This window comes from Mchenga conophoros, linkage group LG14 (assembly GCF_057382185.1).
Source record: "Mchenga conophoros isolate Kocher_MC1m ecotype Shallow Benthic linkage group LG14, M_conophoros_male_GT1.1, whole genome shotgun sequence".
NCBI classification, from domain to species: Eukaryota; Metazoa; Chordata; class Actinopteri; order Cichliformes; family Cichlidae; genus Mchenga; species Mchenga conophoros.
Window position 1 is genome coordinate 1,355,127 of NC_140539.1, and position 27,893 is coordinate 1,383,019.

The 27,893-nt window shown below is 44.0% G+C and overlaps 2 protein-coding genes and 1 long non-coding RNA gene across 4 annotated transcripts; 1 reads left to right on the top strand and 2 right to left on the bottom strand.

The window, feature by feature from the left end:
- Positions 1 to 1,158: 1,158 nt before the first annotated feature.
- On the bottom strand, positions 1,159 to 4,069 carry pou2af3 (POU class 2 homeobox associating factor 3). 2 transcript variants are annotated; one of them, XM_085244838.1, is made up of 5 exons: positions 3,432 to 4,069; positions 3,205 to 3,305; positions 2,933 to 2,984; positions 2,198 to 2,493; positions 1,159 to 1,685 (listed from the first exon to the last, which is right to left on the bottom strand). In XM_085244838.1, the coding sequence occupies exons 1-5, from the start codon at positions 3,433 to 3,435 to the stop codon at positions 1,341 to 1,343; spliced, it is 798 nt and encodes a 265-aa protein (XP_085100964.1). In that variant the 5' UTR covers positions 3,436 to 4,069; the 3' UTR covers positions 1,159 to 1,340. The 2 variants fall into 2 exon arrangements, with proteins under 2 accessions (XP_085100964.1, XP_085100963.1); XM_085244837.1 differs by having other exon boundaries at positions 2,933 to 2,987; positions 3,432 to 4,068.
- LOC146559047 (uncharacterized) lies at positions 1,354 to 5,819 on the top strand. The gene is made up of 2 exons (XR_014888289.1): positions 1,354 to 1,788; positions 4,831 to 5,819. It is a non-coding gene; the product is annotated as an uncharacterized LOC146559047 (long non-coding RNA).
- Positions 5,820 to 18,261: 12,442 nt separating this feature from the next.
- pou2af2a (POU class 2 homeobox associating factor 2a) lies at positions 18,262 to 27,596 on the bottom strand. The gene is made up of 5 exons (XM_085244698.1): positions 27,423 to 27,596; positions 26,425 to 26,525; positions 21,748 to 21,787; positions 21,342 to 21,649; positions 18,262 to 19,623 (listed from the first exon to the last, which is right to left on the bottom strand). Exons 1-5 carry the CDS (start codon positions 27,580 to 27,582, stop codon positions 19,186 to 19,188), a joined length of 1,047 nt encoding a protein of 348 aa, XP_085100824.1. The 5' UTR covers positions 27,583 to 27,596; the 3' UTR covers positions 18,262 to 19,185.
- Positions 27,597 to 27,893: the final 297 nt, after the last annotated feature.

The following is a 27,893-nucleotide window of genomic DNA, read 5'->3' on the forward strand; positions in this document are numbered from 1 at the left end:
CCACACTTATCAGCTGCCGTCAAGTGTCTCCAAGGGGATTTCCACATATGCTGGCTCAGCGGGAGTGAAAGGGATGCCTGCCAACAGGATCTTTGGAGCACGCACTCCTCGTTTATTGTGTTAGTTTGAGACACTAGTTTCAAGTGAGCTAGGTTGGAAGTGCGACCAGGAAGTCACAAAATAATCCAGACTTTTATGATTTCTTTCTTTTGTTTGTCTGTTTTAGCAGACAAATACTTGGAAAACCTTTTCCATGCTCCATGATTAAGTTTGGCACAAAGAATCAAGAACAAACTGTCCACAAATTACCAAACACACGCATCCGCTTTCATAACGAGATTCAACTTGCCATTTTAAAGACATAAGATAGCAGCAGAAAGATGTTTTACATAGTTTGGCAGCTGCTTTATGTATCTAATAATCATTCGTGACACTGAGCCAAAGGCCTGCTCTAGATAAACTCAAGTAAAATCGGTCAGGCATTAAAAAAGCTTATTTCTTTTTCTTCCCATTTTCATGCAACATGAAAAATTGTTATTAAATATTCATTACTTCTGGCTGAGCTCCGTGTAAAATCTGTAAGTATAATAAGAGGGGGTTGCAGCTTCAACAGTGCTTGTTTCACAGTCTGGAGAAATTATTGAGAGTTTGTTGAAAAAATCAGATAAATGGACTGACACCTGTCTGAGGAGTCAAAGTACTTTTTAAATACCAGTCTCATTCACACACAGCGACTCCAGCATTACGCGACAACTCGGAGCTCAAGCATTCTTGAAAAAGCCAAACCAACCCTCTGATTAGCAGACGTCCTGCTCTGTTAGCTGAGCTGCAGCCACTGTGAGTCGGCTTGTCTGTTAATCTGTTCTCCTTTGATCTCTGAACTCCCAGTGAAATACTGCCCTGCAGGCCAAAGTCAAATCTCAGACGTTTCCTTGCCTTCATTTCCAATTGTTGCGTTACAGCTGAGTTCAGCCCTGACATGTTATCAGCCTGTGATATTTACTTTCACACTCTTCCCACATTTTTCACTTTTATTTGTTACCTGTGGCTACAGGGCATGTTCACAGGGTGAAGTCTGAACCTGCTGGCTGAAGCAAACATCCCGACTTTTACAGTGGAAACTCTGCAATAGACAAGCGCACATTACAAGCACAGTGCTGACTTTTACACATTTTTATTTTGTGCAGCAAAACATTAGCGTATGAAAATATATCATTTAGTTTTTATTACAAATGAATTGATTAAAGTAAAGCAGACCAAGTGAAATGCAAAGCAAACAACCTCACTGAGCCAAATCGTATTTACAGTCAGGATACAAAGTAATACTGTTCACGGTCTCATCATAAAGCATTGTAGCACATCTCAGAGCTCAGCGGGAAATCCTTCTGGAAACAGCTGTCTTCTACAGGATACACCTGGGGATAGTCTGTGGGAGCAAAGTAAGGTGCGCATTCTGGGGTGGGGGGGCTCTCCTGCTGGCCTGACCAACAGTGTGGCAAGCTGTAATATTCCTGGGGGCCACAGTGCTGATAGTGGTATTGCTGTGGGCTGAAGCTTGACTCCATTCTGGTGGGCGAGTCATAGCATGAGGAGGAGGAGGAGGAAGAGAAGGAGTCCTGTGGGGAATAAGTGTTGGGATCCACAGGGTTGCAGAAAGTCAGTGACTCCAATGAGGAGCAAGGGGCCTGAAAGAGAGGAGGACATCGAAATTACTTTGGGCAGGACTGCAGGTGTGCCACATGGTGGTCATCCAACCAAAGCTAGGCCCAGGGCTCACCAGGAACACTTGTGAGTGGTGTTTTTGATTTAATGCATTCATTTGTGTGCAGACAGCTTACAAAACTGACATGCAGCTGTTTATCCTGCCAGACAGGTCATTTTATCAAACACAAACAGCTGTAATCACAGTCAAAGCAAGACTAGCTCCTTCAAATATATCCACACAAACCTATCCACTACATGCTGAACAGACACTGACAGTGTTTGTGGAAATAAACGACCACCACACCAAACCTCTGTTCCAAATAAACGCATTGCTATTGCTCGTATCTCGTATGCTTTTAAAACAATCTTTCAATTTTGGTCACAAACAGAAAAACTAGGAAATTTTTCCGTTTTGTCACAAAAGTTTTAAGAAATCCCAGTTTCTGATTATTTCTTTAATGACGGTGTTTCGTTGGTGCCAGCTGAGACCTACCATCCCCTGGCCGTAGTAGTCCGCATCTGAGGACAGTCCGTGGTACCAAGGCTGAGGGGAGGTTGGAAAAGGAGGCAGAGGGGTGTCGTAGGTGGTACCACCGTATCCGTTGCCGGGCAACATCACATCCCCAAACTGCTGCTGCTGCTGCACCTGGATGCCGCACTCCTGCATCTGGATGTTGCACGCGCTGTCAGGGACTGGAAACGAGATGGTGGCTCGAAGCTGGAGGGCCAGCGACCCGCAGCTGCTGGCTTCAGCTGGGGGGACAGAGGGAGGAGGAGCCACATGGCCACCTGCCGAGATTCAGTGTAACAGTCAGACCGAAAATATCCAGAATACAAACACATGCGATGAAAACAAGCGAACCACACGCTCTGGGTTAATCATTGCCTATCATTTAATCACGGACTAGGATATATCTGCGACCACTTTGAAAGGGCGTGGTCTGAGAGACCACGGTGGAACTCCACCCCTCTGAAATCTGAATGCCTCTTGCCCCCCGTCCAACTGAAAAAGGCGTCCTCAATAATTGATGCATATTTATATGTTTATTTTACAGAATTTTTGACCCCCCAAACAAACAAACAAACAAACAAACAAACAAACAAACAAACAAACAAACAAACAAACAACTTGATTAAGATCATCAGACTGTGACGCTTAGGGCAGGCCGCTGTAGTGCATGTGTGTCTTTCTGGGATGTATTTTAGCACACTGGGTGGACAAACCTACTTTGGAAAGTGGACGCGCGAAGCTCCTGTAGTTCCAAGCAAGCCTGATGCATCTGCTGATCAGGAAGAAAGAGAAATACAGAGGAGGGGGAAGGCGATACCAGATTATTAATGGCTGCTTTCCTGTAAATGAGTTGAGTGGCTTATTTTGATAAAACGGGCTATCAGTGATTTACAGGTGCAGGCTTGCACAGAGCGGTATTCTCAGCAGAAAAAAGGTGAGACTGAGAGCAGGGGACAAGGGTAAAGAGGCGTGGGGGAGGGAGGAGTTACCGCATTAAGCTTCTTGTTGTTGGCCTCCTTCTCTCTGTGCCTCCGCAGCAACTCCTTGACCGTGATCTTCACCCGGACCCCCGGGTACACCTTCAGTTGATCTTAATGAAGAGCACAGTGTGTCACTCATGCGCAGTAATCTCCTCTTAAAGCAAACTAAACCAGTCGTGCACTCTTCTCCTCCCTCTCCCTGCTCCTCCAGTAAAGCACCACAAAGCATTTCTTACACATCACAGCTTATTTTGTTTCCAGTAAACTGAAATCGCTCCATGAAGTGTCGCTTCATTCTAATAAACTGCTGAAAGATTGTCTTTTAAGATTTTGTAAAAGAATATAACGAAGTGCTTTGAATTATCCAAAGATCCTATTTTATCACCGGTGCGTAAAGGTCGTTTCCACCGCTCAGTGTTTCTGAGTGTTACTGGCGGCTGATCCCCTCCCCGGAGCCTCCCGGTCGGGAGACGTTTTCACTGCACCCTGTAGCCCTGAGCTGCCACGCCCCAGTCAGAGGCAGAAGAAATCGGCTCTTAACGCGTTAAAGTAAGTAGATTTTATTACGCATATACGATCGAATGAATGTAAAGTAAATAAAAATAGGCGAGGAGATGAAAGAGAAGTTTGTCTGGCACGGTGGGATGAGGTTAAAGCTGAAGCGCGCAGACAAAGAGTCAGCAAAGCGATCCGCGACCAAAACGGAACAAAATTTCGAAACTAGAAGGAGCCGCTGATCTGCGCTTTTGGATCGAAGCGTTGCAGTTTTCAAGGAAACGAGCCTCCCGCGTGGTGCACGTGCGCGGTCACTTAGTGAAAGTTTGATCAGGTCGTTATGGAAAAATTTCGAGGCGATTTCAGCCCGGTGCTGTTTACAATTCAAAACCCCGAGCTCTACACCAATCTCCGTTACTTTATTCAAATCACCCCTGCCCCCCACCACGAACGCCTGACAGTTAAAGGCAATGGGAGTAATTGGCAGTTTTTTCTTCCTTACTTGAAGCTTGATTAAGATACGGTGAAAGAACGTCTCGTATAGGTGCGGGCGATTTAGGCCTAAAGGCGATATTTAAAGCATTCAGGGCTGCGAACATTTTAGAGAATGTGTTAAGAGATGAAACCTCATCTGATAAATATTCATACAGAGAAATGCTACTTTATGATTTGTCTTAAATGTGGCAGACGCTGGCCAAAACGAAAGGCAGACACATCCCACTCGAACACACAGAACACCCTGTTGCGCACAGACAGCCCGACCACACAGCCCGCGAGACTTCCAGTTGAATTTTTCCAAACTTAAAATGATCTTTAAAAATGATCATCTGCGCGTCCTGATGTGCGTCGACAGACGACAGTCGGCAGAACTATAACACACAGTAAAGCCATAAACGCCAGTGAAGCTTGGAGAAGTCTTTGAGTGGAGAACGCTACACAAACAGGTGGAATCAGGTGGCATTAAAGTTATTCTACACGTGGAAGTTTAATCTAGCCCATTCTACTTTAATTTAAATATGGGAAGAAGTGGGCATTTATGGGGGGTGAGCACTCCACTTAAACACACAAATCGTGTGCTTTCAATATTTCCAATAAACTCTACATTACACCCCCCCCCCCCCTCCTTTGTCTTCCAAACAGGGAAAAATGCAAGAAAATGATTTCCTGAAGAAAATCCGAGGTGAAACTCACCGGACATGATGGCTGGGATGGAGAGATGATTCCTGGAGAAGAGCTGAGGGACTCAACAATGTCCTTTTCTGCCTCAGCAAAATGGCCAAGAACGAAATTTCTGCAAAAATCTCCAAAAATAGCAACACAAATGTCTTACAGCAGAGCCAGAGCATACAGAATGATTGTAATAGAGCTGGGGACATATTAGTTTGAGATTTTCTCCCTCCATTCCCTCTATTTAAAACCCCTAGAACTCAATGATTTGACAATGATTTGATTGCGCGTTACTTACCATTTGAATATTCAGAGGCAACTCTCTCAAATCGATTTTCAGTAAAATCACTAAGCATGAACACTGTATCAAATCCACTTTAATCTCATATATTAGTATTTTACACTTTAACCTCGAAAAAAATGCACTTTTATTCATTTTACCCTCCTTTTGCACTATCCCAGCATCAGCCCCCTTCACTTAGCACTGCAGCACCCACGACTGCTTCCGTGCAACCTTAAGAGCGCATTTCACCTCAAACCTCGCGTTTAGCCTAGTCACGCATTTTAAAAAGTTTATTTCATAAAAAATACATTAAAAGTGGCAAAGAGGGAAAGTGGGTGTGGCAAGGGCCAACAGCCCTCGTTGGCATGGCAGGGCCTCCAGCTCCATCAGAGTGCTCACACCTGCTGGGAGAACAGGGAGAGAGGCTCAGCAGCTTCACGCACAGTTCTGTCCTTGTCTTGGTTATATTTTCATGAAAATAAAAATGCGTTTCAGGATCAAAGGTTTCCGGTAAAGTGTGCCGTTTAAGAACCGGCCTTTGAAATGTTTAACTCCCCCAGCATTATGATTTATGATCATTATGATCAAAAACGGTTATTATTTTAGATTTTCTATCAAATCTGTGTTGAAATCGAGTAAATAAATAAATAAATGAATAAATAACGAAACTAAAAACAAACATTGCAGCTCCTTCTTTGCACTGAAGTCCCTTACACTACACTTCGAGTGTATTTTATTTCTCAGACTGTTTGTGGTGCGAAGGTCAGAAGATAAAATGAACTCAACTATATCAACGTTACATTCATCACACTTGGATAAATGCATCCAAAATAAAATTGTGCCATAAACCGGTCAAAATATGTGAATTAAGACCCGGATCTATGAATATTATTACATTTATTACAGTAATAATAACTCAAAGCTTGATTATGACTGCAGCATCTATAACATTATTCATCATAGATGCTGCAGTAACATTGTTAGATTATTAGGGCGTCCTCGCGCCATAAGAACAGCAAACTGATTAAAAACTGATATGTGCTAACACATCATCATCATCATCATCATCATCATTTCTATTCGTCCATTAAAATCAATCTTTGTGCATCCTGCTTTAAACAAAGTGCTCTCTTCTCTGCACATCCCCGTTTCCTCGCCCAGCATTGTCCGCCTCTTCTCACAGCGCCCCCTCCTGCAGCCGCGGCGCAGCGGCTCCACCTACAGGCCACAAATGGAAATGTTTATGAAAGCATTCTGTCTTTCCACACACACACACACACACACACACACACACACACACACACACACACACACACACACACACACGATAGTGTGCATTCATGGTATATTTTTGTGCACTGGCAGTTTTTTTTGTGATCACATGTTGGAAAATGAAACTGTTATCAATCAGTCTAGATGTATGATGCATGATCAGATGCATGATCAAAATCTAATTATAGTTTTCCTCATTAATAATTTCATTTTTCTGATGAAGCCATCAAACCATGACAACACTTCCACCGTGTTTTGCAGAGGGCTGCAGACACTCACTGCTGAAACTCTCTCCTCCATACTGTCAGCCGACTGGAAAACACTTCAGCAAATAACACAGCACATTTGAAGGTAAAATAAACAGGATAAACAGACAAATGAAAAATGAAGTAAGGATTTAAAAGCTGACACCATTTGCTCGTCCTACAAAAACCTTTGATATATCTGGAACATGTTTTTTGGTTTTGTGGTTTGTTTCCTATCAGACTCTTTTTGATGGCTTCAGCCCTCCACACACTTCATTCCAGGATGAATTACTAAAATTTCATGTTTAAAGAACAAACAAAAGACATTTTTGTACAAAATCCTACCCACAGGTAGGATAGAGTCAGCATGAAATTAGGATATTTTGTATCCAACAGCCCAGCTACGGTGGCCCTGAGAGTTCAGATGCCCTGCAATGAAAGAAAATAGAAAACTGCCTTAATTCTGCAAAAACACACACAAAAACCCCACAATAGAAGAATCATAAATAAACAGGTGCAGTGAATGATTAAAGCAACCACGTATCGACAGTATTAAATGAACCATGTGATTAAACCAGACATGACCTGGATTTTTTTCTCCTTCACAACACTGAAGAGATTTCTTTTAAGCGTGTCCCAGTAAAAAGCTCCACATGATCTGGGTTCTGTCACTTTCCTGTGTGAGATTTTAGTTTGTTTTATCATATTTTACATTTACTCAAACACTGAATGCTTCACTGTATTTTTTTTGTTGGTTTGTTTTTGGTCGATCTGCAAGGCCCACAAAAAAACCTGCATATAGGAATCTCCAAAAGTTGATTCTGTTCATCAGGACGTAGCATTTTGTGGGAGAAACATTTCGTCACTCATCCAGGTGACTTCTTCAGTCTCAGCTGACTGCAATGAAAATCAGCTTTTGGAGATTTACTTACCTGGATGATTGAGCATGCATCACGACTGCATCTAGGAAGTTAATTTCTCTCTCTGATAAAAAAAACAGTCCTAATTCCTGATCCTGTGAGATAATGCAACATGTGGGTGAGGGGACTCGCCCAGCAATAACTAGCTTGAAATCATCCAGGTGAGGCAGCCTGAGTAACCTCGCAGGTCGAGTCCTATCAGTCCCACTTGGCAACGGTAGCTGCCATATTGATTATGGCACGAGCCTGCTGTCTAGTAGCCTAGACAGCAGGCTCCAAGGAAAGATTATTTTATTATGGCTCGGATATAATAAGAATAATCCTCAGACTTTTACTGTTTCACTAAAGGTTAAAAAGTGAATGTCCACAACTTGAACCCTGAATCTCTTTTACACCCACTTTTATTCCTCCCTCTCCTACTCGACGTCACATCTTCACATTTTGGCCATTCAATAAAACTGCTGAAGTTTAAATCATTTGATGTCCATTCACACCTTATCTCTCTCACTCTCTCTGATTTAGCACAAAGTTTAAACCTTTAAACTTTAAAATCTCTTAATTACATTTGCCTTGTTATTCTTAACAAAGGGAATTCACATCTACATCACATTTGAACATTCAAATGGATATAATTCACTTCATGTTTCGTTCAGTTTGTTTAATTCTAATTCAGTTAGATTTGTCTTTAGCACATTCTCACATGAACATTTATTGTAACATAAACCCTTCTTAATTCAAGTACAGAGGAATAATTTTGTTTGTCACTATTCATTTATTTATTTTAGGCTTTAACTTCTTTCATTAAATCATTTGTTAGTCAGACATTCTCTCTCCAGGTCTGACGACAACCTGTAGATTTCTTCCAAAGTGTTCACCACATACATTAATGTAACCCAGTGTGTTTGTTTCTTGTCATGGTTTCGGCTGATTCGCAGGCAGCAGGTGGACCCAAACGCAGGACTCAAACTTAAAAAGTTAACTGAAGAGGCAGCTTCACTGCTGCAGCTTCACTGCTGCAGCACAAACGATCCAAACACAAGAGCGTGAACTAAAACTAGAACTAGGACTCCTCAAGGACCACAGAGGAAACACATTATTTACACAGCGCTAAATCACAACCGCAGTCGCCTCATGGTGCTTTATATTGTACGGTAGACCCTACAATAACACATACAGAGAAAAACCCAACAATCATATGACCCCCTATGAACAAGCACTTTGATGACAGTGGGAAGGAAAAACTCCCTTTTAACAGGAAGAAACCTCCGGCAGAACCAGGCTCAGGGAGGGGCGGGGCCATCTGCTGTGATTGGTTGGGATGAGAGAAGGAAGACCGGATAAAGACATGCTGTGGAAGAGAGACAGAGGTTAAAAACAGATATGATTCAATGCAGAGAGGTCTGTTAATACATAGTGAGTGAGAAAGGTGACTGGAAAGGAAAAACTCAATGCATCATGGGAATCCCCGGCAGCCTACGTCTATTGCAGCATAACTAAGGGAGGATTCAGGATCACCTGGTCCAGCCCTAACTATATGCTTTAGCAAAAAGGAAAGTTTGAAGCCTAATCTTGAAAGTAGAGATAGTGTCTGTCTCCCGAATCCAAACTGGAAGCTGGTTCCACAGAAGAGGGGCCTGAAAACTGAAGGCTCTGCCTCCCATTCTACTTTTAAATACTCTAGGAACAACAAGTAGGCCTGCAGAGCGAGAGCGAAGTGCTCTAATAGGGTGATATGGTACTACAAGGTCATTAAGATCAGATGGGGCCTGATTATTTAAGACCTTGTATGTGAGGAGCAGGATTTTGAATTCTGCATTTAACAGGAAGCCAAAACAGGAGAAATCTGCTCTCTCTTTCTAGTCCCTGTCAGGACTCTTGCTGCAGCATTTTGGATTAGCTGAAGGCTTTTCAGGGAGTTTTTAGGACATCCTGATAATAATGAATTACAGTCGTCCAGCCTGGAAGTAATAAATGCATGAACTAGTTTTTCAGCGTCACTCTGAGACAGGATATTTCTAACTTTAGAGATGTTGCACAAATGGAAGAAAGCAGTCTTACATATGTGTTTAATATGTGTGTTGAAGGACATGTCCTGGTCAAAAATGACTCCAAGGTTCCTCACAGCGTTACTGGAGGCCAAGGTAATGCCATCCAGAGTAAGAATCTGGTTAGAGACCATATTTCTAAGCTTTTCAGGGCCGTTACAGCATAATGAGGGTACGACACAACACAGAGCAAGGAGAAAACAGGGCTTAAATACACACCGGAGTAATCAGGGAATTGGAGACAGGAGAGACAGAGCTGGGATCATTTAGGCATAACATGACAAGGGGAAGCAAAACCAGACACACTGCACACAGGACAGGGACTATCAAAATAAAACAGGAAACATGAGACAGTTCACAAAGATGTGGACTTGACACTGAGAAATAGACTGAATATGACATGTGGAACACACGGAGGACATAGTGACTCAAACTACAAGCAAGAACAACAAAATTAAACACAAAACACTGGGTCAGACTCAGGAACATGGCAGGTTTGATTTGGGGTTTTTGTGTTAGACACGTTTATATACAAACACATTGTAATATCATAATATAATATTTTTAAATAGTGAATTAAAACAGTACACATGCTTCACACCCAGAAAAAGACGACTGGATTCAAACACAATTTAATACACAGTGTGGATGGGTGTGGTTTATGGCTCCGCTGCAGGGATGGGGTGGAGCAGTGGGTTGAGGAACAGTGTCAGGAGAGGCCAGTTGGAATTATTTCAGTAGGACACTGGATACGGAGGGGAGGGGGGGGGGATGCGGGAGAGGCTGGAAAGCAACACCAGCAACGCTCTGTACAGAAGTCACACTCTCCCACAGCGCTGTGTGTATGGGCTCCTAACATCACACACAGCTTTGCAATACAATGATGCATTAATGATATTTATATCAACGTTTTAACAACTGTAGGGTGTTCGTTATTACCTGTGAGATATTAATCGGCATGATGTCTGCTGCTTGTGGATAACTCCAACAGTCAGGACATAAAAACTGTTTAAAGCTAAATGAAACCAATTGCCATGGCATCAATTCAGCTTAACCCAGAACAGGTTAGCACGAATCCACATGATGCACTGAGCAAGAGTGGGTGAGTGACCAAAAGAATGAACAACTAATCAGTGTCTGTCCCAACCAAATGTCAGTCATGGTCTCATTCTGGTCACCAACACAAAAATATTCTGGTTCCACTACTGTTACAGTGACAGCAACAGTATGACATACAAACATATCATATTGCTTGTGATACAGAAACTGTGCAGGTATAAAGCTTTAAATGCCCTATGCCTGCATACCTGTCACTGATCCAGCAGTATTTGATGCCATCTGGTACAGAGCCATTCTCAGGTCTGTTCCTCTTATCTAATTAATGCTTACACTTAAAACTGCTGGCCAAGGGTAAAAGTAATTCAGTAAAATCATAATTCACGTCGGCAGTAATGACACCCGGTTACACCAATCGGAGGTCACTAAAATCAATATTGAATCGGTGTGCAACTTTGCCAAAACAATGTGGGACTCTGTAGTTTTCTCTGGTCCCCTCCCCAATCAGACCAGGGGTGACATGTTTAGCCGCATGTTCTCCTTAAATTGCTGGCTGTCTGAGTGGTGTCCCAGAAACGATGTGGGCTTCATAGATAATTGGCAAACCTTCTGGAGGAAACCTGGTCTTGTTAGGAGAGACGGCATCCATCCCACTTTGGATGGAGCAGCTCTCATTTCTAGAAATATGGACAAATTTATTAAACCCCCCAAAATATGACTATCCAGAGTTGGGACCAGGAAGCAGAGTTGCAGTCTTACACGCCTCTCTGCAGCTTCTCTCCTCCTGCTACCCCCCCAAAAACCCATCTCCATAGAGACTGTGTCAGCTTCCAAAAAGACAAAAAACAAACTAAAAACCAGCAACAAACAACTTAAACATAAACAATCACAAAGAAAGAACAATACAGTATCCACATCTGAACCAAAGAGTAAAACAGTGAAATGTGGATTATTAAATATTAGGTCTCTCTCCTCCAAGTCTCTGTTAGTACATGACTTAATAATTGATCAACAAATTGATTTACTCTGCCTTACAGAAACCTGATTGCAGCAGGATGATTATGTTAGTTTAAATGAATCAACACCCCCGAGTCATTCTAACTACCAGAAATCTCGAAGCACAGGCCGGGGGGGCGGTGTGGCAGCAATTTCTCACACCAGCCTATTAATTAATGAAAGACCAAGACAGACTTTTAATTCATTTGAAAGTCTGATGCTTAGCCTCGTCCACCCCAGCTGTAAAACTCAGAAACCAGTCTTACTTGTTATCATCTATCGTCCACCTGGGCCTTACACAGAGTTTCTGTCTGATTTCTCAGACTTTTTATCTGATTTAGTTCTGAGCTCAGATAAAATAATTATTGTGGGTGATTTTAACATCCATGTAGATGCTAAAAATGACAGCCTCAACATGGCATTTAATCTGTTATTAGACTCAATTGGCTTCTCTCAAAATGTAAAAGAACCCACCCACCACTTTAATCACACTCTAGATCTTGTTTTAACATATGGCATAGAAACTGAACATTTAACAGTGTTTCCTGAAAACCCTCTGCTGTCTGATCATTTCCTGATAACATTTACATTTACAATAATTGATTACACAGCAGTGGAGAGTAGACTTTATCACAGTAGATGTCTTTCTGAAAGCGCTGTAACTAAGTTTAAGAATATAATCCACCCACTGTTATCATCTCCAATGCCCTGTACCAACACAGAGCAGAGCAGCTATCTGAACGCTACCCCAACAGAGGTCGATTATCTTGTTAATAATTTCACCTCCTCACTACGTACGACTCTGGATACTGTACTTACTTAGTACTTAGTTCCTCCTACGCCGAGCGGCGCATCGGGCAGCTAGTGATCTCCATCGATGTCGGTCAGCAGCGACTGCTTCAGCTTCGTCCCAGGCAATGTCGACCGTTCTCAGGTCGTCCATAAATGTTCGACGCCATGTGGTCTTTGGTCGGCCTTGCTTTCGCTTGCCAGTTCGTGGACGCCATGTCATGGCAATCTTAGCTGGGCGATGAGGGGGTAGGCGTAAAATATGTCCCGCAAAGCGAAAGCGTCTTTCTGCAACAACATCGGCTAATGGGCGGGTGCCTGCTCTTCGTAGGACCTCCTCATTTGTTATTCGGTCCCGGTAGGAAATTCTCAGGATTCGCCGCAAGCCACGTTGTTGAAGCACGTTCAGGTGTTGAATAGTTGCACTTGTTGAGCGCCAGGTTTCACTAGCGTAAAGTGCAGTAGGGAAGACGATAGAGTTCAGTAGTCTGATCTTGACCCTTACATTCAGGGAAGTCGAGTTCCAAATAGGTTGGAGACGTCGCAGGACACCAACTGCCTTCCCTACTCTGGCGTCGACATCCCGATCAGAGACCCCGTCATTCGAGATGATGCTGCCAAGATATGTAAAATTCTCCACCTCTTCAGCACGTTGTTGGTTGATCATGACAGGAATGCGGGCACGTGCATAGCCAACTCGGAGTACCTTGGTTTTTTTGGCACTGATTCTTAATCCAACTTTCGTTGCCTCCCTCTGCAGGGCCACGGTCAACTTTTGGAGGTCTTCCTGAGTCGAGCCCAGCAGGGCGATGTCATCTGCGAAGTCCAAGTCAGTGAGATTACGCGCTTCGTGCCAGGGCACACCGATGCCAGCTTGGTCAACTGATCGTCGCATGATGAAGTCAATTACCAACAGGAAGAGGAAAGGGGATAGCACGCATCCTTGTCGGACGCCAGTATTGATCTTGAAGAAGGCTGGCTGAGCTACAGTATCCAGTTTTCACTGTGAAAACTAAGGTCTCTAATCAGAAGTACCTGACTCCGTGGTATAATTCTCAAACACGTAGCCTAAAGCAGATGACTCGTAATCTGGAGAGGAAATGGCGTGTCACAAATTTAGAGGATCATCATTTAGCCTGGAGAAATAGTTTGCTGCTTTATAAGAAAGCCCTCCACAAAGCCAGAACATCTTACTATTCATCACTGATTGAAGAAAATAAGAACAACCCCAGGTTTCTCTTCAGCTCTGTAGCCAGGCTGACAAACAGTCAGAGCTCTTTTGAGCCAACAATCCCTTTAACGTTAACTAGTAATGACTTCATGAACTTCTTCACAAATAAAATTTTTATCATTAGAGAAAAAATTACCAATAATCATCCCACAGATGTAATATTATCTACAGCTACTCTTAGTACCATTGATGTTAAGTTAGACTCTTTTTCTCTAATTGATCTTTCTGAGTTAACTTCAATAATTACTTCCTCCAAACCATCAACGTGTCTTTTAGACCCCATTCCTACAAAACTGCTCAAAGAAGTCCTGCCATTAATTAATTCTTCGATCTTAAATATGATCAACCTATCTCTAATGATCGGCTATGTACCACAGGCCTTCAAGCTGGCTGTAGTTACACCTTTACTCAAAAAGCATCTCTAGACCCAGCAGTCTTAGCTAATTATAGGCCAATCTCCAACCTTCCTTTCATATCAAACATCCTTGAAAGAGTAGTTGTCAAACAGCTAACAGATCATCTGCAGAGGTTTATTTGAAGAGTTTCAGTCAGGTTTCAGAGCTCATCACAGCACAGAAACAGCTTTAGTGAAGGTTACAAATGATCTTCTTATGGCCTCTGACAGTGGACTCATCTCTGTGCTTGTCCTGCTAGACCTCAGTGCAGCGTTTGTTCCCTATCATATCGAGACTATCTCTCCACTCCGTTACATATTCCATATGTACAGGGTATGACCCCCTCTTGGTCATGGCGTGTGGATACTTCTTTAAGACACTCTGGATAGCCTGGCCACGCCCCACAGCTTACAGATAAAACGGCTTTGCAAACGTGACACCGGTGATTGTTTGATCTCCACTTGTTTGTTTGTGCGTGTGCGGTTCACTGGTAGTACTTACATGTGGTACTGTGTGACTGTGTGTGTGATAGTGGTAGTGGTGTCCATTGTGGGAGCTTGTTTCGGCAGCCTTCCTGGACACTGCCCCCCCCAGCCCCCTATCTCCCTTAGCAAGTCTGTTAGCTTAGCTGCTGTGCTCGAGTGGCTTAGTAGCCTGTGCTCCCCTGCCGTATTGCCTGACTCTCTGTCTGCAGGACCCCCATTGGTAGCTCGGTGTGCTATGCTTCCTGGCAGTCGGCTTGGCGTCTTTTGGGCTGTCCTTGTGCGGCCGCTCTATCGCGGTCCTTGCGTCTTGTGGGACCGGCTCGGGCCAGTCTTGCATCTGCAGACTGTTGCCTCCGCCCCCCGGCTCGGCCTTTGCATCTGGCGAGGCCATGACTTGGGTGGAGTGTATATATGTACAAATTGGTACATTCACTCTGGGTTCGGTTGCACTGTCTCCTAGTGGGGTGTCTTACAGAGTTACCCTGTACAGTTCAGAGGCTACACTGTTGGTGTTAAAGGACATGCACTGCAATGGTTTGAATATGTCTGTCTGACAGACTCCATATTGTGCATGTAAACGGGGAGTCTTGTTCATGCACAGAAGTTACTCACCCCACAGGGTTATGTGCTGGGACCAATACTATTCACATTATACGTGCTTCTCTTTGGCATGTTGTTAGAAAAACGTACTTTTACATACATACCTACATAATTTTCTACACTAACTGGATGTTTTTCCATGAACACATTTTTAATGCTTAAAGTCTTTCAAATAAATCCTCCCTATTACTCATATGGAAATCCTGCTAAATAGGTCCCCTTATTGGTCCTCTAATTATGTGACTTACAGTTGTATATATTTTTGGAGAGAAATCATCTACAAAAACATCTTTCATCAGCCTTTTTTCTCTCCATGTTTCAGAATGGTTCACTGATGTGTTAACATCATAAGATGTCTACCCTGTCACATGTATTTACAGTCATAAGTCAAAGTGTTTAAATTATAATGATAATTAATGTTACAAAAATGGTTTCATTTTTAAAAATATAAAAACATCTTTTTATATAATATATAGTTATATATATATATATTTAAAAAACAAACAAACCATAATGCAGTTATAAAGCTTATGATAAAAGATTTATAGTATTATATCCTGAAATAACATTGAATAGTAGGAATGCCCCCACTCAGCAAACACCTACCTGAAGCCAGTTGACACATATCAGTTATTCATACTGCAGCCGTGACTTTGAAACACAAAGTTCTACAGTTTCCTTGTGCTGTATCCAAAAAACAATGAGGTTATTTTCTGTGGCCCTAAAGATCTTAGAACTAGACTCTGGATGGCATTACCTTGATGTCCAGCAACACTGTGAGGAACTTTCAGATCATGTCCTTCGACGGGCTCTGAACAAATATGCAGGATTGCTATTATCTGTAAAAAGAGTGATGCTAAAACACTAGTTCATGCATGCATTATTTCTAGGCTGGACTACTAAGTCATTAACATCAGGTTGTTCTGAAAGTTGCCTTCAGTTGGTTCAGGTGCTGCAGTGAGAGTACCGGGAATTTAAAAATCCTTCTTAAAATCCTGCAAAGCCTTGAATAATGAGGCCCTATCACATCCAAAAGTCCTATATTTTCATAGTGCCTTCAGACTGAGAGCTGCTCACTCAGAATGGGGGGCGGAGCTTTCCTCTCTCAGACGCCTTTCCTGCTGTGCTGGAGACTGACACGTTCTCTACTTTTAGGATTTTAGGATCAAAACTTTCCATTTTGACGAAGGTATCAGGTGACCCTGAAACATTGCTTAATTATGTTGCTATAGGCTCAGACTGCCGAAGGACTTCATGTGATGCACCGCGATGACGCCACTGTCTCCCTGTTTATATCCCACATTTCAGTCTTCTGTGTCCATAAGCTTTGGCCCAGTCTGCCTATGCTCTCGTTCTTCTTTTCAAGGTTCAAGGTTCTAGGTTCTTTATTATTTGTCACATGCATAGTTATACAAGTATAACACACAGTGAAATGTAGCCTGACACGCTCCTCGACATGTGCAAAAATTGGGGGGGGGTGTAGAGGAAGAACATTATATATACATATATATATATATATATATATATATATATATATATATATATATATATATACAGACATATACTGTAGTATACACACTGGGTGAATGTGCAGTAGTAGCAGCAAGCAGGTGAATTCTGTACATTAATATGAATAGACATCTGACTATTTTACAGGATAGACAATATAAACATATTTAAAGTTAAAGGAATTGAAATGTACATTGTGCCTTGGTTTAGTGTCTGGAAGAGTCCTGTCTCAGTCAATTATAGATGATGTGAGAGGGCGGGTGTGTGTGTTTAGGGCACGGATGGCTTGGGGATAGAAGCTCCTCTTGAGTCTCTCTGTCCTTGCCCGGAAGATGCAGAACCTTCTACCAGATTGCAGAAGTTGGAACAGTTTGTTGCCAGGATGGGACGGGTCCTTCAGTATCTGCTCTAGTCCGGCATCTCCTGGTGTAGGTGTCCTGAAGCGGGGGGAGAGCAATCCTGCAGCAGCGTTCTGCTGTACGGATCACTCTCTGGAGAGCTTTTTGGTCCTTCACACAGCTGTTCCCGAACCACGATGTCATGTTCTGTGTGAGGATGCTCTCCACAGCGCCTGTATAGAAAATCCTGAGGATCTTTGGAGAGACCCTGAACTTCCTCAGTTGTCGTAGGTGATACAGGCGCTGCCTAGCCTTTTTGGTCTGGACCTGAATGTGGGCAGCCCATGTCAGGTCTGAGGAGATGTGGACACCAAGATACTTGAAGGACTGCACCCTCTCCACTGGAGCTCCATTGATGATAATGGGCTTGTAGTCTCTGTGCTGACCCCTTCTGAAGTCCACCACCAGCTCCTTGGTCTTGCTGACGTTCAGCTGGAGGTGGTTGTCCTGGCACCACGATGCCAGATTCTTCACTTCATCCATGTAGGCCGCCTCATCGTTGTTGGAGATGGCACCCAACACCACTGTGTCGTCAGCAAACTTCACAATGGTGTTGGAGCCATGGGTGGCCACAAAGTCTGAAGTGTAGAGGGAGTAGAGCAGTGGCGAGAGGACACATCCCTGAGGTGCTCCTGTGTTGATGGTGATGCTGTTGGAGAAGCACCTGCCCACCCTCACCACCTGAGTTCTGCCAGTGAGGAAGTCCAACACCCATGCACACAGACGGCTGTTAAGTCCCAGATCCCTCAGCTTTGTGAACAGTCTGCAGGGCACTATTGTGTTAAACGCTGAACTGTAATCAACAAACAGCATTCGCACATAGTTACCCTGTTTCTTGTCCACGTGGCTGAGAGTGGTGTGTAGGACGTGGGCGATGGCATCCTCTTTTCTCTTTGCCCTCACGCCCATCTGCTCACATCAGCCTTTCTTCCTGTTAAAAGGCTGTTTATCCTTCCCTCATACCCTTCCTCCCCAAAGTGCTCACGGGGGTCGTTTGGGCTTTCTCCAGAATACTGTAGGGCATTTACCTTACAGTATAAAGAGTCTTAAGGTGACTGTCAGTGTGTTTTGAAGCTATATAAATAAACCTGAACAGAAGGGAAGCATCACAATTGCTTCATTCCCAGTAAATCCAGACAACCTCTGCATTCAAGCACCACACTTAGCCGGGTCGTACAAATGGCAGTAGCCTGCAGTTTAATAACAGTTACAGCCTGAAGTTACAGGAACCTTCAGGGTACAATGATTAAGATGCAGCATGTTCACACATTATGAAAAAACAAAATCCTCAGAATATACGCCCTCAAAGCCATTATCCTTGCTTTGGTATACGCTCTTTAACTCCAGCCTTATAAGTTAAGCTATGCTTTGTGATCACGTCCACACCGTACGGGAAATAGTGGTAAAAAAAAGAAATCGTGCTATTCTACAGTCAGACTGGACCTTTGGCAGAATGAGGCCACCAACAGGTTAAAGTGCCCCTGTGTGCCCCCTGTCTGGCTTTTCTGTTCACGTGGTTTTCAAAATGAACCTCATCACTCTTTTTTCTGTGGCTCATCTATGTCACTATGTGACACCTGGAGCGAGTTCAAATGAGAAGCCTTGCATTCCCCTCAGCCACCTGAGCCTCTCCCCTTCAGTGCCAGCAAAGTGTGCAGTTGATGTGGCTAAGCTTTGCTGTCTTACAGATAAATGTGTTGGTTAACAGATACGAGGGTACAGTCATATTTCTTGATGTATATATTGTCGGATATGCTCAGATGCTTGGAGTAATTAAGAAATGGTTTTACCACATTGTTCATCGAGCAGCTCCGACTCCGCGGTTTAGAGCATTTCAGCACTGTCTCACTTTCATCACACCCAGATGCTTTTGAAGGGTCTCACAGAGACAGCAGCCAACACAGCGTGTTTCCAACTGAGGGTGAAATGAAGAGCTGAGCACAAAGTGCAAGGGTACAGGGAATGAGCACAACAGGGACACTTTAAAATTTGAATATTTTTAGCAAATTGACATTGAAATTTTCTTGGAAAAACCTCCCCAAGAATTTACAGCAGTGTTGAGTTCATCAGTGTCTGTAAAATCGTCTGAATCTTCTGAATTCAGTCAGTAGGCCCTCCGAATCTCATAGGGCGACCAGGCGCTCACCCCCTCTTCCTTAGCCCAGGAGGAATGAGCTTCGGCGCCGGGGGTTAGGCTGCCGTGGCCGTCGGCCGCCTCCTCCGTCACCATCTTGGTCACCAGATCTGTGACGGGGCTGCTCATGTAGGGAGGGCAGGGGAAGGAGGAGGAGGAGGGTGTGGTGGGGTAAGTGCTGGTGGAGGTTAAAGGGTGATAGTGGACATCCTCCAGAGAGTGCAGAGTGTAGGGCTGGCTGCTGGAGACGGGGCCCAGGGAGGAGCTTCGGCTCGGAGAGCGGTACTGGGAGGGGCTCCCTGGAGGTTCGGGGCTGGGCATGGAGGGTGGGACGCTGACGGAGGCCAGGTTGTCCTGACACAGAGCCTCCACCTGAGATACTGGCTCAGACTGCTCCCACGAGTCTCTCTGCAGCAGGAAGACAGCAGAGGAAAGGATGAATCAGTCATTTATTTCCTCATCAGATAGTGCAAAGTCCCCAACATCACAGCAGACCTTTTGTAACGAGAGCGTTTCCTGTAGTGTCGCATTATTTCCTTCACTACGTTTGTTTCACTTCCCTGCCCTGCGAGCACATCTGAAAGCCTCTGCGGACATGCAACCTCGACCACTCTAGAACTCGGACTTTAAATGGATCTCAGTAACTGAAGTGTATTTGTGATCTAACCATGAATACAGTTTTGGTTTTGGCTTTTCTAGAATCCTCTGTGCAGTCCGGTCGAGGCACACCGCCCACCCTGTCCAATGGTGTGCAAAAATGTAACATCAGAGCACAAACTGCAAATGTGGCTGAACGAGGAGCATGTCTGTTTTTCACTCTAAAAACTTCCATACACGCCATCAGTGCAGTTAGGATGACGACCAGGCAGGCGTACTATGAAGGTCATCGGTGCCACGCCGCCTCTGTGACTGCTGCTAAAAGTTTGACTTTAGGGCCCAAATAGCTCCGCAAGATTATCAATAATTCCACTTATTAAATGTCCTTGTTAGTCTTGTTATATTTTAGAGTTTTCTTTAAACAGCAGTGCACAGCTAGCATAACTGTCCTGTGCTGAATGCTCTTGGCTCTAGCTGTGCAGTCAGTGACCAGTCAAACAAAAACGTCACATAAAAAATGAACTTTTTTCATCTCGAACTGCGGTGGAAAGATTGCTCATTTAAAAATGCTCCACTACGAGAAGAACGTCCTTCACTGTACTCGAGTACTCTCAGCTGAAGTGTCAAAGCTGGCCCTGTAGAGCAGCAGTTCCTAACCCCGACCCCGGTGAACACATAAATCTCAGGGGGTCGACACAAACAACGATAAAAGGAAAAGAATTTTGCATATGGAAAATTAGTCTGCCAACAGTTATTTAAAGTGAAAGCATGAAGTGACTCACAGCCCAGACACTAACAGAGCCTAATGTTGATCACAGAGCATTCTCTTTAACAACGTCGCACCTGCTGTGTGGACTGGATTTAAAAAATGTAATCTCACTAGTGACTAAAGTAACTAAATTAAATCCAAATCCAAATGCATGAAATAACCAATAGAACTTGGTTCTTTCGGTTCCTCTTGTCTCAGCGTGTTCCTGCTCTTCACTGCAGCTTGGTATCGTTGAAATCCTCGAGCTCTGAGTCTTCTTACACTCAGCAGCATCGTGTCCCTCGCCATGTTAATAGATTAGCTTGTCAGAACAAAGTTACTGATTTTTCTTCAAAACAGAGAAACATTTTTCACACTGAACATAAGTGGAGCTGATGGGAAATCAGTCTGCACTGACAAAGTTGATCTGAAGCTAATATGAGACTACGGAGGTCTCAGTTTGGCAAATAAAGCAGACAGCTTCTAAACTTTCCTCTTTCAGCTGTGAAGGAAGAACAACAGGAACTTTGTACTGAAAATACCAGGCATGCAGAGACTATGATCAGAGCTGCGTACACGCAGAGCCCTGCAGGAACATTTGTAGCTGTCGGTCAGCTGGCTGACACTTGAAAAATGTGAACATCACGCAGAGTATATGTTTATGTTTCACAGTAACTAAAAAGGTACGCTGAACTTCTGTGTTGCCGTTTTTAAATCCACGAAGGTTATTCTGAACATGCGCTTTGTTTTGTCAGCGTGCCACCGTCACTCTGATTCATACCAGAAACAGATGCGAGGACTCTCCTCCGAAGGGCGGCAGCAGGGAGGACAGTGCTGACGAGGGCAGGAAGGACCCGCCGGAGCTGGAGAAGGTGGCGGCGCTGCGGTAGTCACCAAAGGTTTCTGGGTAGTAGCTGTCTATGAGCGAGGAGTAGCTGCTCATGGTGGAGGGCTCACAGCCTAGAGGCTTACCCCCAAGGGTGGAGGAATAGACATCAGGGGAGAACTGCTTGGTGGATGGGCAGAAATCTGAGTCAGAGATGAAGGAACGTCCTCTTATGCCATAGTAGCTGGGCAGCATGTGGGCACCTGAAGTGGAGAAGCAGAAATGCCTTTATCATTGTTACTCAGTGACTCCAGACACCCTGCTCTGTCTCAGGGGGCAGACTCGGTCAGAGGACGCTCACCTGGCATCTGGACGAATGATGGCGGAGTGGTTGATCCTCCCTGCAGAAACAGAGACATTCCAGGTTTTACTTATATATGAATTATGGAGTTCCACCGATACTTGTCTTCTTTGTTGAAAACGGTTCCTGTGGTCTAGCAGTTAACACTGTTACAGCAACACTTTTGTCTTAGAAGCAAATGCTGTTGTTTCTAAACAGATGTTTGTTGGCCCTAAAACATATCAGCTGACAAAAAAACAAAACAAACCCAGACATGTCACGGGATGATGAGTGAAGAAGGAAGGATGAAACATCATCCTACAACACAAATGTGTATTTGGTCTTGAGTTTCTCTGGTGCTAAGGGCGATTGCTCAGATCAGCCTTGTATGAATTTGCAGCTGGACCAAAACCACATAAATGCTTCTATTTATAACCCGTCTCCACGTGATATGTAAGATGCAGCCTGAGATAGACGCTGGACATCATGTTTGCAGGGATCAGTCACTGGCTTAATGTTTAAGCCCTTACTGTAAGCCCGAGTCAATAACTGCTCTTCAACAGGGAAACGGCCTCTTGAGTTCGTACGGATACAAAGTGTCAGCAGCAGAGCACAGCGAGGCAGGAAGACCAGCAAACCTAAAATAATGGATGACAACTCTTGAAATTGAGTCAATGCCACCAATATTACAGAGCACTTTGTAAAGGTCCTCAAATTTAAACTCCAAACAAATTTCACACTCATTATTCGGACAGACAGACCTTTACTTTTAGTTTGACCTAACTGTGGTATTACCAGCATGAAACATGCTAACAGCCCCTTTCATCCATAAGTCCACACTTGTGACAACCCCAACCGTAAGCCCAACCCAGAGTGTGTAGTTTGTGTTCCCGCCTTTGTCCAAAGCACAGAGTTAGGCCAAAAAGTAGTTTTTATTATAGACGAGACCTTTGAGGGAGCAAAATAAGAATCGTAAGAATCAACAAAGCTGCAAACACAGTCAGATCTCTTACTCGCTGCGTAACATTAAAGGACTCACACACTGTTGGTCATTCACCACAGAGCACTAATGTGAAATATTACATAAGTGTTTATCTGACAGGATTTCAAAGTCTGGAGTCACGCTGCTGATGGACCTGCATCACTGGTCTCCAGTGTTCACCATGTATGACGCGGCCCTGTTTGCTGTGTCATCTTTGGTACGCTTGTCACTGGAGGCTCAGAGAACCCGGTTGCCTCTGGATGTTGTTGACCACACAGCACTGCAGTTTGTTTCTGCTCTAAAAGCAGACACAGATTCGTGTCAGAGAGTTGCAGCGCAGGGACACAGAGGACAAGGTTTGGCAGGATCTCTGGTTTGCATATTGCTAACATGAAAGAGTTGATATTAAGCCCATGTCGGCTGGGACGCACGCAAATTTTGAGGGTTAAATTTGAATGTGATTTGCCAGTGCCAAGACTTCCTCATGTGGCCCAGGTATGGCTCAGTGCATCTCTGAAGGCTGCCTATGGAAATCAGCTCGCTCAAGCTCAGACAGTCAGGTAGTGTGCGTATTTGTGCCGTGGCGTTGACTAACGATAGATTTATTTAGCTTTGTTTCGCAGAAAAGCTCTTCCTTCCTATGCAAAATATGTTACACAATGATATTTTTAAAACAGCCCATTTCATATTTTTAAAATCGAACACGCACAACTGTTTTGTGTAAATTTTCCTACTTTAAACAGAAACTTGATCCATATTTCTTCATTGTTTGCTTTTTATCCAGCATGTTGCACTGTGTTGTAGCATCTCCTGCATGTTGTTCGTGCAACACACACACACAAAGAGTGAGTTTGTGTTGTTTGTTAGCATTAGCGCTTTCACCCCGGTACACCTCGCGATGTCTCTTCAGCATCATGTCACACTTTGATTTGTTCCCAGGCTCATTTATGTAATAGCAACATGTCTGGACACGCTAGCTCGACAGAACATGTCAGAAAAGAGAAGCTGCTGATGTGAAATGGTGTAAGAGCTTTATAGTTTCTGTCTGGCTGTCCCAACATGAGGAGACTGTGGTCAGAGTTTGCTCTTATCTTTCAATGGCCTTTTATTCCCAGGTAAAAGGCAGCACAAGCCAACACAAGGACGGGAATGGCTTTAGTTACTGTGTGCCTCTGTGCATTATTAGCTCTACAACCATCATTTATAAACACACAGTAAAGCCCACACTGAAAGCAGACTGTAGACCTGCAGACAATGGCCTGTCATACTGCCTCCATGCTGTATTCTTTTGGCCCAATGATTGCATAATACCACATTTGACCATGAAAACAGAACGCAGAGGTAGCAACTAAGATTCTTTTACACGCCTCGTTGTCTCCAAAGGAGACTATTGTTTGACATGCTTTGGTATATTGTACATGCTAACATAACATGTAACAATAAGCTATAGAGTCCACAGTTAAATAAAGTTTGTGGGATTAAAGGCCAACTGCTCCCAAACAACTGTTTCTCAGGGACTACACACTGACCACGTCCTATTACCTGAGCCGGCAGTTAGCCACAGGTAATGGACAACTATTGGAATAAATTGTTAACCAAGAGTGATGGATTAAAATTCATAAATGAATGAGAAAAATGCTTAAATCGAACATGGACAGCTAAGGAGCGCTAAGGCTAACAGATAAATATTGTAACAAAAAGTAGCCAAACGTTAGTTTAAAGAGACGACGTATGGAGATTTGGTGGATTATTGGTTATCTAAAGAACGGTTGCTCAGCTGTATTAAACGAAACAAAGGTGTGTTGAACGTTTTCCCATCAGACAACTTATGTTTGAAATGATTTATTACCATCACCATCAGAGTCTGGGATTCTCAAGGAAGTCATAAAACTCATCACTCTCCACAAGTATGCTATTGTGCATATAAGTGCTGAGTAAATGTGGCCTACGGGTGGATGCTGGAGTGGCTGTGAGAGTGGGGGAGCTTAAAGACGAGGCCAGAACGAAGAGCGTTTGATAGACGTGAGCAGAGCGAGCCATGTTACACATGTGTGTGTTAGTCCCCATAGGGAACTAGTTCCTCTGCATTTAACCCATTCACCCAGTGAAGCAGTGGGCAGCCACCAACGCAGCGCCCGGGGAGCGGCATGTAGGGACGGTACCTTAGGGCAGCCGTTCAGTGGAGTCGAACCCCCGACCTTCCGATCATGGGGCCACCACTCTACCTACTGAGCTATCCCTGCCCCTGTGTGTGACGTGCACAGCTCACGTCGCCTGCAGGCTTCGCTCGATTCAGTTTGGAATATCAAAAAAGCGAAAATGCTGACGGACTGAAAAAACAATTGGAATGATGCCACAGGTGTTAGCTTGTTATTCAAATTTAAGGGAAGTAATAAAAGCAAGAAGATAGCTTCTGGAGCTCCCGTCGATTCACCGAGCCCTGACAAAAGCGTACAGTCTGTCACACTTGTGTGCGGTAGCCACACAGCTTGGATGTGGAGCTCGTTAGATTAAGGTCGTCTGTTTCTGAGACGATGCCCAATCTCGCAGAGCTGCTCTTCACCACTTTTTAATAACAGCTTTGATTTGTTTTGATTACTTTGTTCCCATTTTCAGTTTTGATTGAAAATTAGTTGACGTTAAATAAAATCCAGACTATTCCTCGCCTTCTTCTGCTGTCACAGGACGTCTGCAACACAATCTAAACAGCATCTCGGCTCTGATTAAGACTAAATAGTTCTGTTAGTTTCTTGTTGTTGTTAACGACCTGTCCTTCAGCATCAAATGAAGCTAAACTTTTAATCTTTTATGGCAGCTCTGCCTCCACACAAAGAGTTTAAGAACCAGCGACAGAGTGAATTTCTGTCTGTGATAATGTCAGCCTATGTGCTAGGAATTTACCCCACCCCCACCCACACACAAAAGTACACCTGTGCCAAAAATGTTATAATGAGCACCGCACTGCAGCAGATAGAGGAAACGTCTGCTGGCATCTTCCAATGTTGTCTGACATAATTCCTCCATTGCTCGAGCCATCAGCGAGTGTATGGCGTGGACGTGCCAGCACAGAAAACAAACAGTGTCCTGTAAAAGCCTTTTGACAGGCGGTTTGTGGAAAATAAAAAGGCAGTCTTGCGTGTGCGAGCAGGCGTCTAAAGCACAGAAGCACAGCCTGATTTCTCTGTGTGCATGTGTGTGAGAAAGTGTGTGTCTGAGACAACAATAGGAGGTTTGTCTGTGGCCTGATCACGGCGCAGGACAATATCGGCTGGCAGGTGTGCACGGATCAAACTTTGCATAGGCAGTCTCCTGCACGGGCCCTTTCTTCTGTTTCTCTGTGCTACCTGTCCACCTCAAATCCCCCCGCCCTGCCTCCACCTTTTTGTGGATTTTTTTGGGAGATCATGGCCTACAGCATTGCAGGCATTGTATTAGCGCTCCTTTGTGAGGTTAGGATGAGTTTTTGTGCTCCGTGTCTCTTTCTACACGCACAGTGCTCGGCTATTTACAGAATGGCTTTGCAAGCGAGGTACAGGTGGTCAAAGGATCCACCGTGGATCGTTAGCGCACAAAAACGAGCCTCAATGTAAACAAGAGGAGTTTTTTTGTTTTTAGAAAACCTCCCAGTCGCTAAGAGAAGGTCAGCTGTGCCGTTTGGCTTGATAGAGGAAAGTAAAGCAGGGAGAGACAGGCGGTTTAGAAGACGTGGTGCTCACGCTGTATCTGGGTCCGTTTGTCTGCCGGGACCTCTTCTCTGCCAGCAGGTCTTTGACCGTGTGCTTCACTCGGACGCCCTGGTACACTCTCTTAGAATATTCTGCAGACAGACAGAGCACAGACATGAGTGATGCAGCTCAACTTGTAACACGACGTCATACAAATTTTCATCCATTCCCACAAATGTGTGGTCATTTGAATGCTTCACAGTTTTATGCATATAGGCGAATGACTCTTTGGGATTGGTGTGTAAATGTCATGGAAATTGCCTTTGGTTTGGTCAATGCAAATGGACTTCTAAAAAGAGGCAATTAACTACAAACTCTTGCCAAAACCTCACCATAAGCAAACACTCCAGAGGGCTTAGGTGGTACGGAGGAACGACTACACTGCAAAGAAGCGCCACAACTGAATAGGCAGGCGATGCCAGCGAGCATCATGGCGGCACATCGTGTCATATATTAAATAGTCCTCTACAAATCTCACGTGTGTGTTGGTGTGATTTGGTCACATTCCTGGGAAGCAGAGGTAGAAACTCAATGAAAATGCAAACTTTACTATGCAAACGGAAATTGCATGCAAAAATCTTTATGTAAAAGACCCCAGCTTTTTGAATGGATCCTTTAGATAAGGCCCAACTTTGCACAAACGTGAGATTCTTGAAAATATCAACTCTTCTTTGGAGGAGGTTGTTTTTTCCTTTTTAGAAATGACCTTAAAACGTTCAGAAATGACCTCCTCGTGTCAACATCTGTAGAGTTTTCTTAAAACTAGACATTTAGTCCTCATTGATACGTGTCACACACGAGCAGCTTCATCAATATCAGCGCAGGAAACTTTTTGAAGAAACTTTTCCCACTCAAATAAAAGCCTCCGTCACGATCTCACACAAAACCAGACAAACCCTTAAAAAACCCGACATACACTGTAAAAGTAAAACCAAACATTTTTCAATATTTCCATTATGTATAAAACAGCATAATAATAGCACACTTACCTGTGTCCATGATGCTGTTGATGCGCACACACACAGAGGCCTTTCTGTTCTCCCCCTGCTGTATTTGCCTGTAGTAGCTAGATCCAGGAGTGCAGCACCATACTGAGTGGCGTGCTGCAATAGGAGCTTTAATCAGGCTGTGAGGAGGGCAGGGACACATGGAACATGCCACCTCACACTGCAACCATGAGGAGGCAGCTTTTCAAAATGACCTTTATCTATTTGTTTAAATGCAAATGTTTGGTGGGGACGTTTTTTAGACTATTTGCATCTGCAGTCAAGATTAGGGTCAGGAAGCATCAGGAGCATGGGAGTGAGAGAGGCTGTAAAGCAGCTCAGTCGCTCCTCCCCTCAGCCATTTGTCATCAGCACAGTTCCAGAGGATACGTTGTTTCCATATTTTCTTTTTGCTGCTCTTCATTTCTAGCTGCAGGTGTGTGATGCAATCCTGCGATGTCCACCTGCTGATAA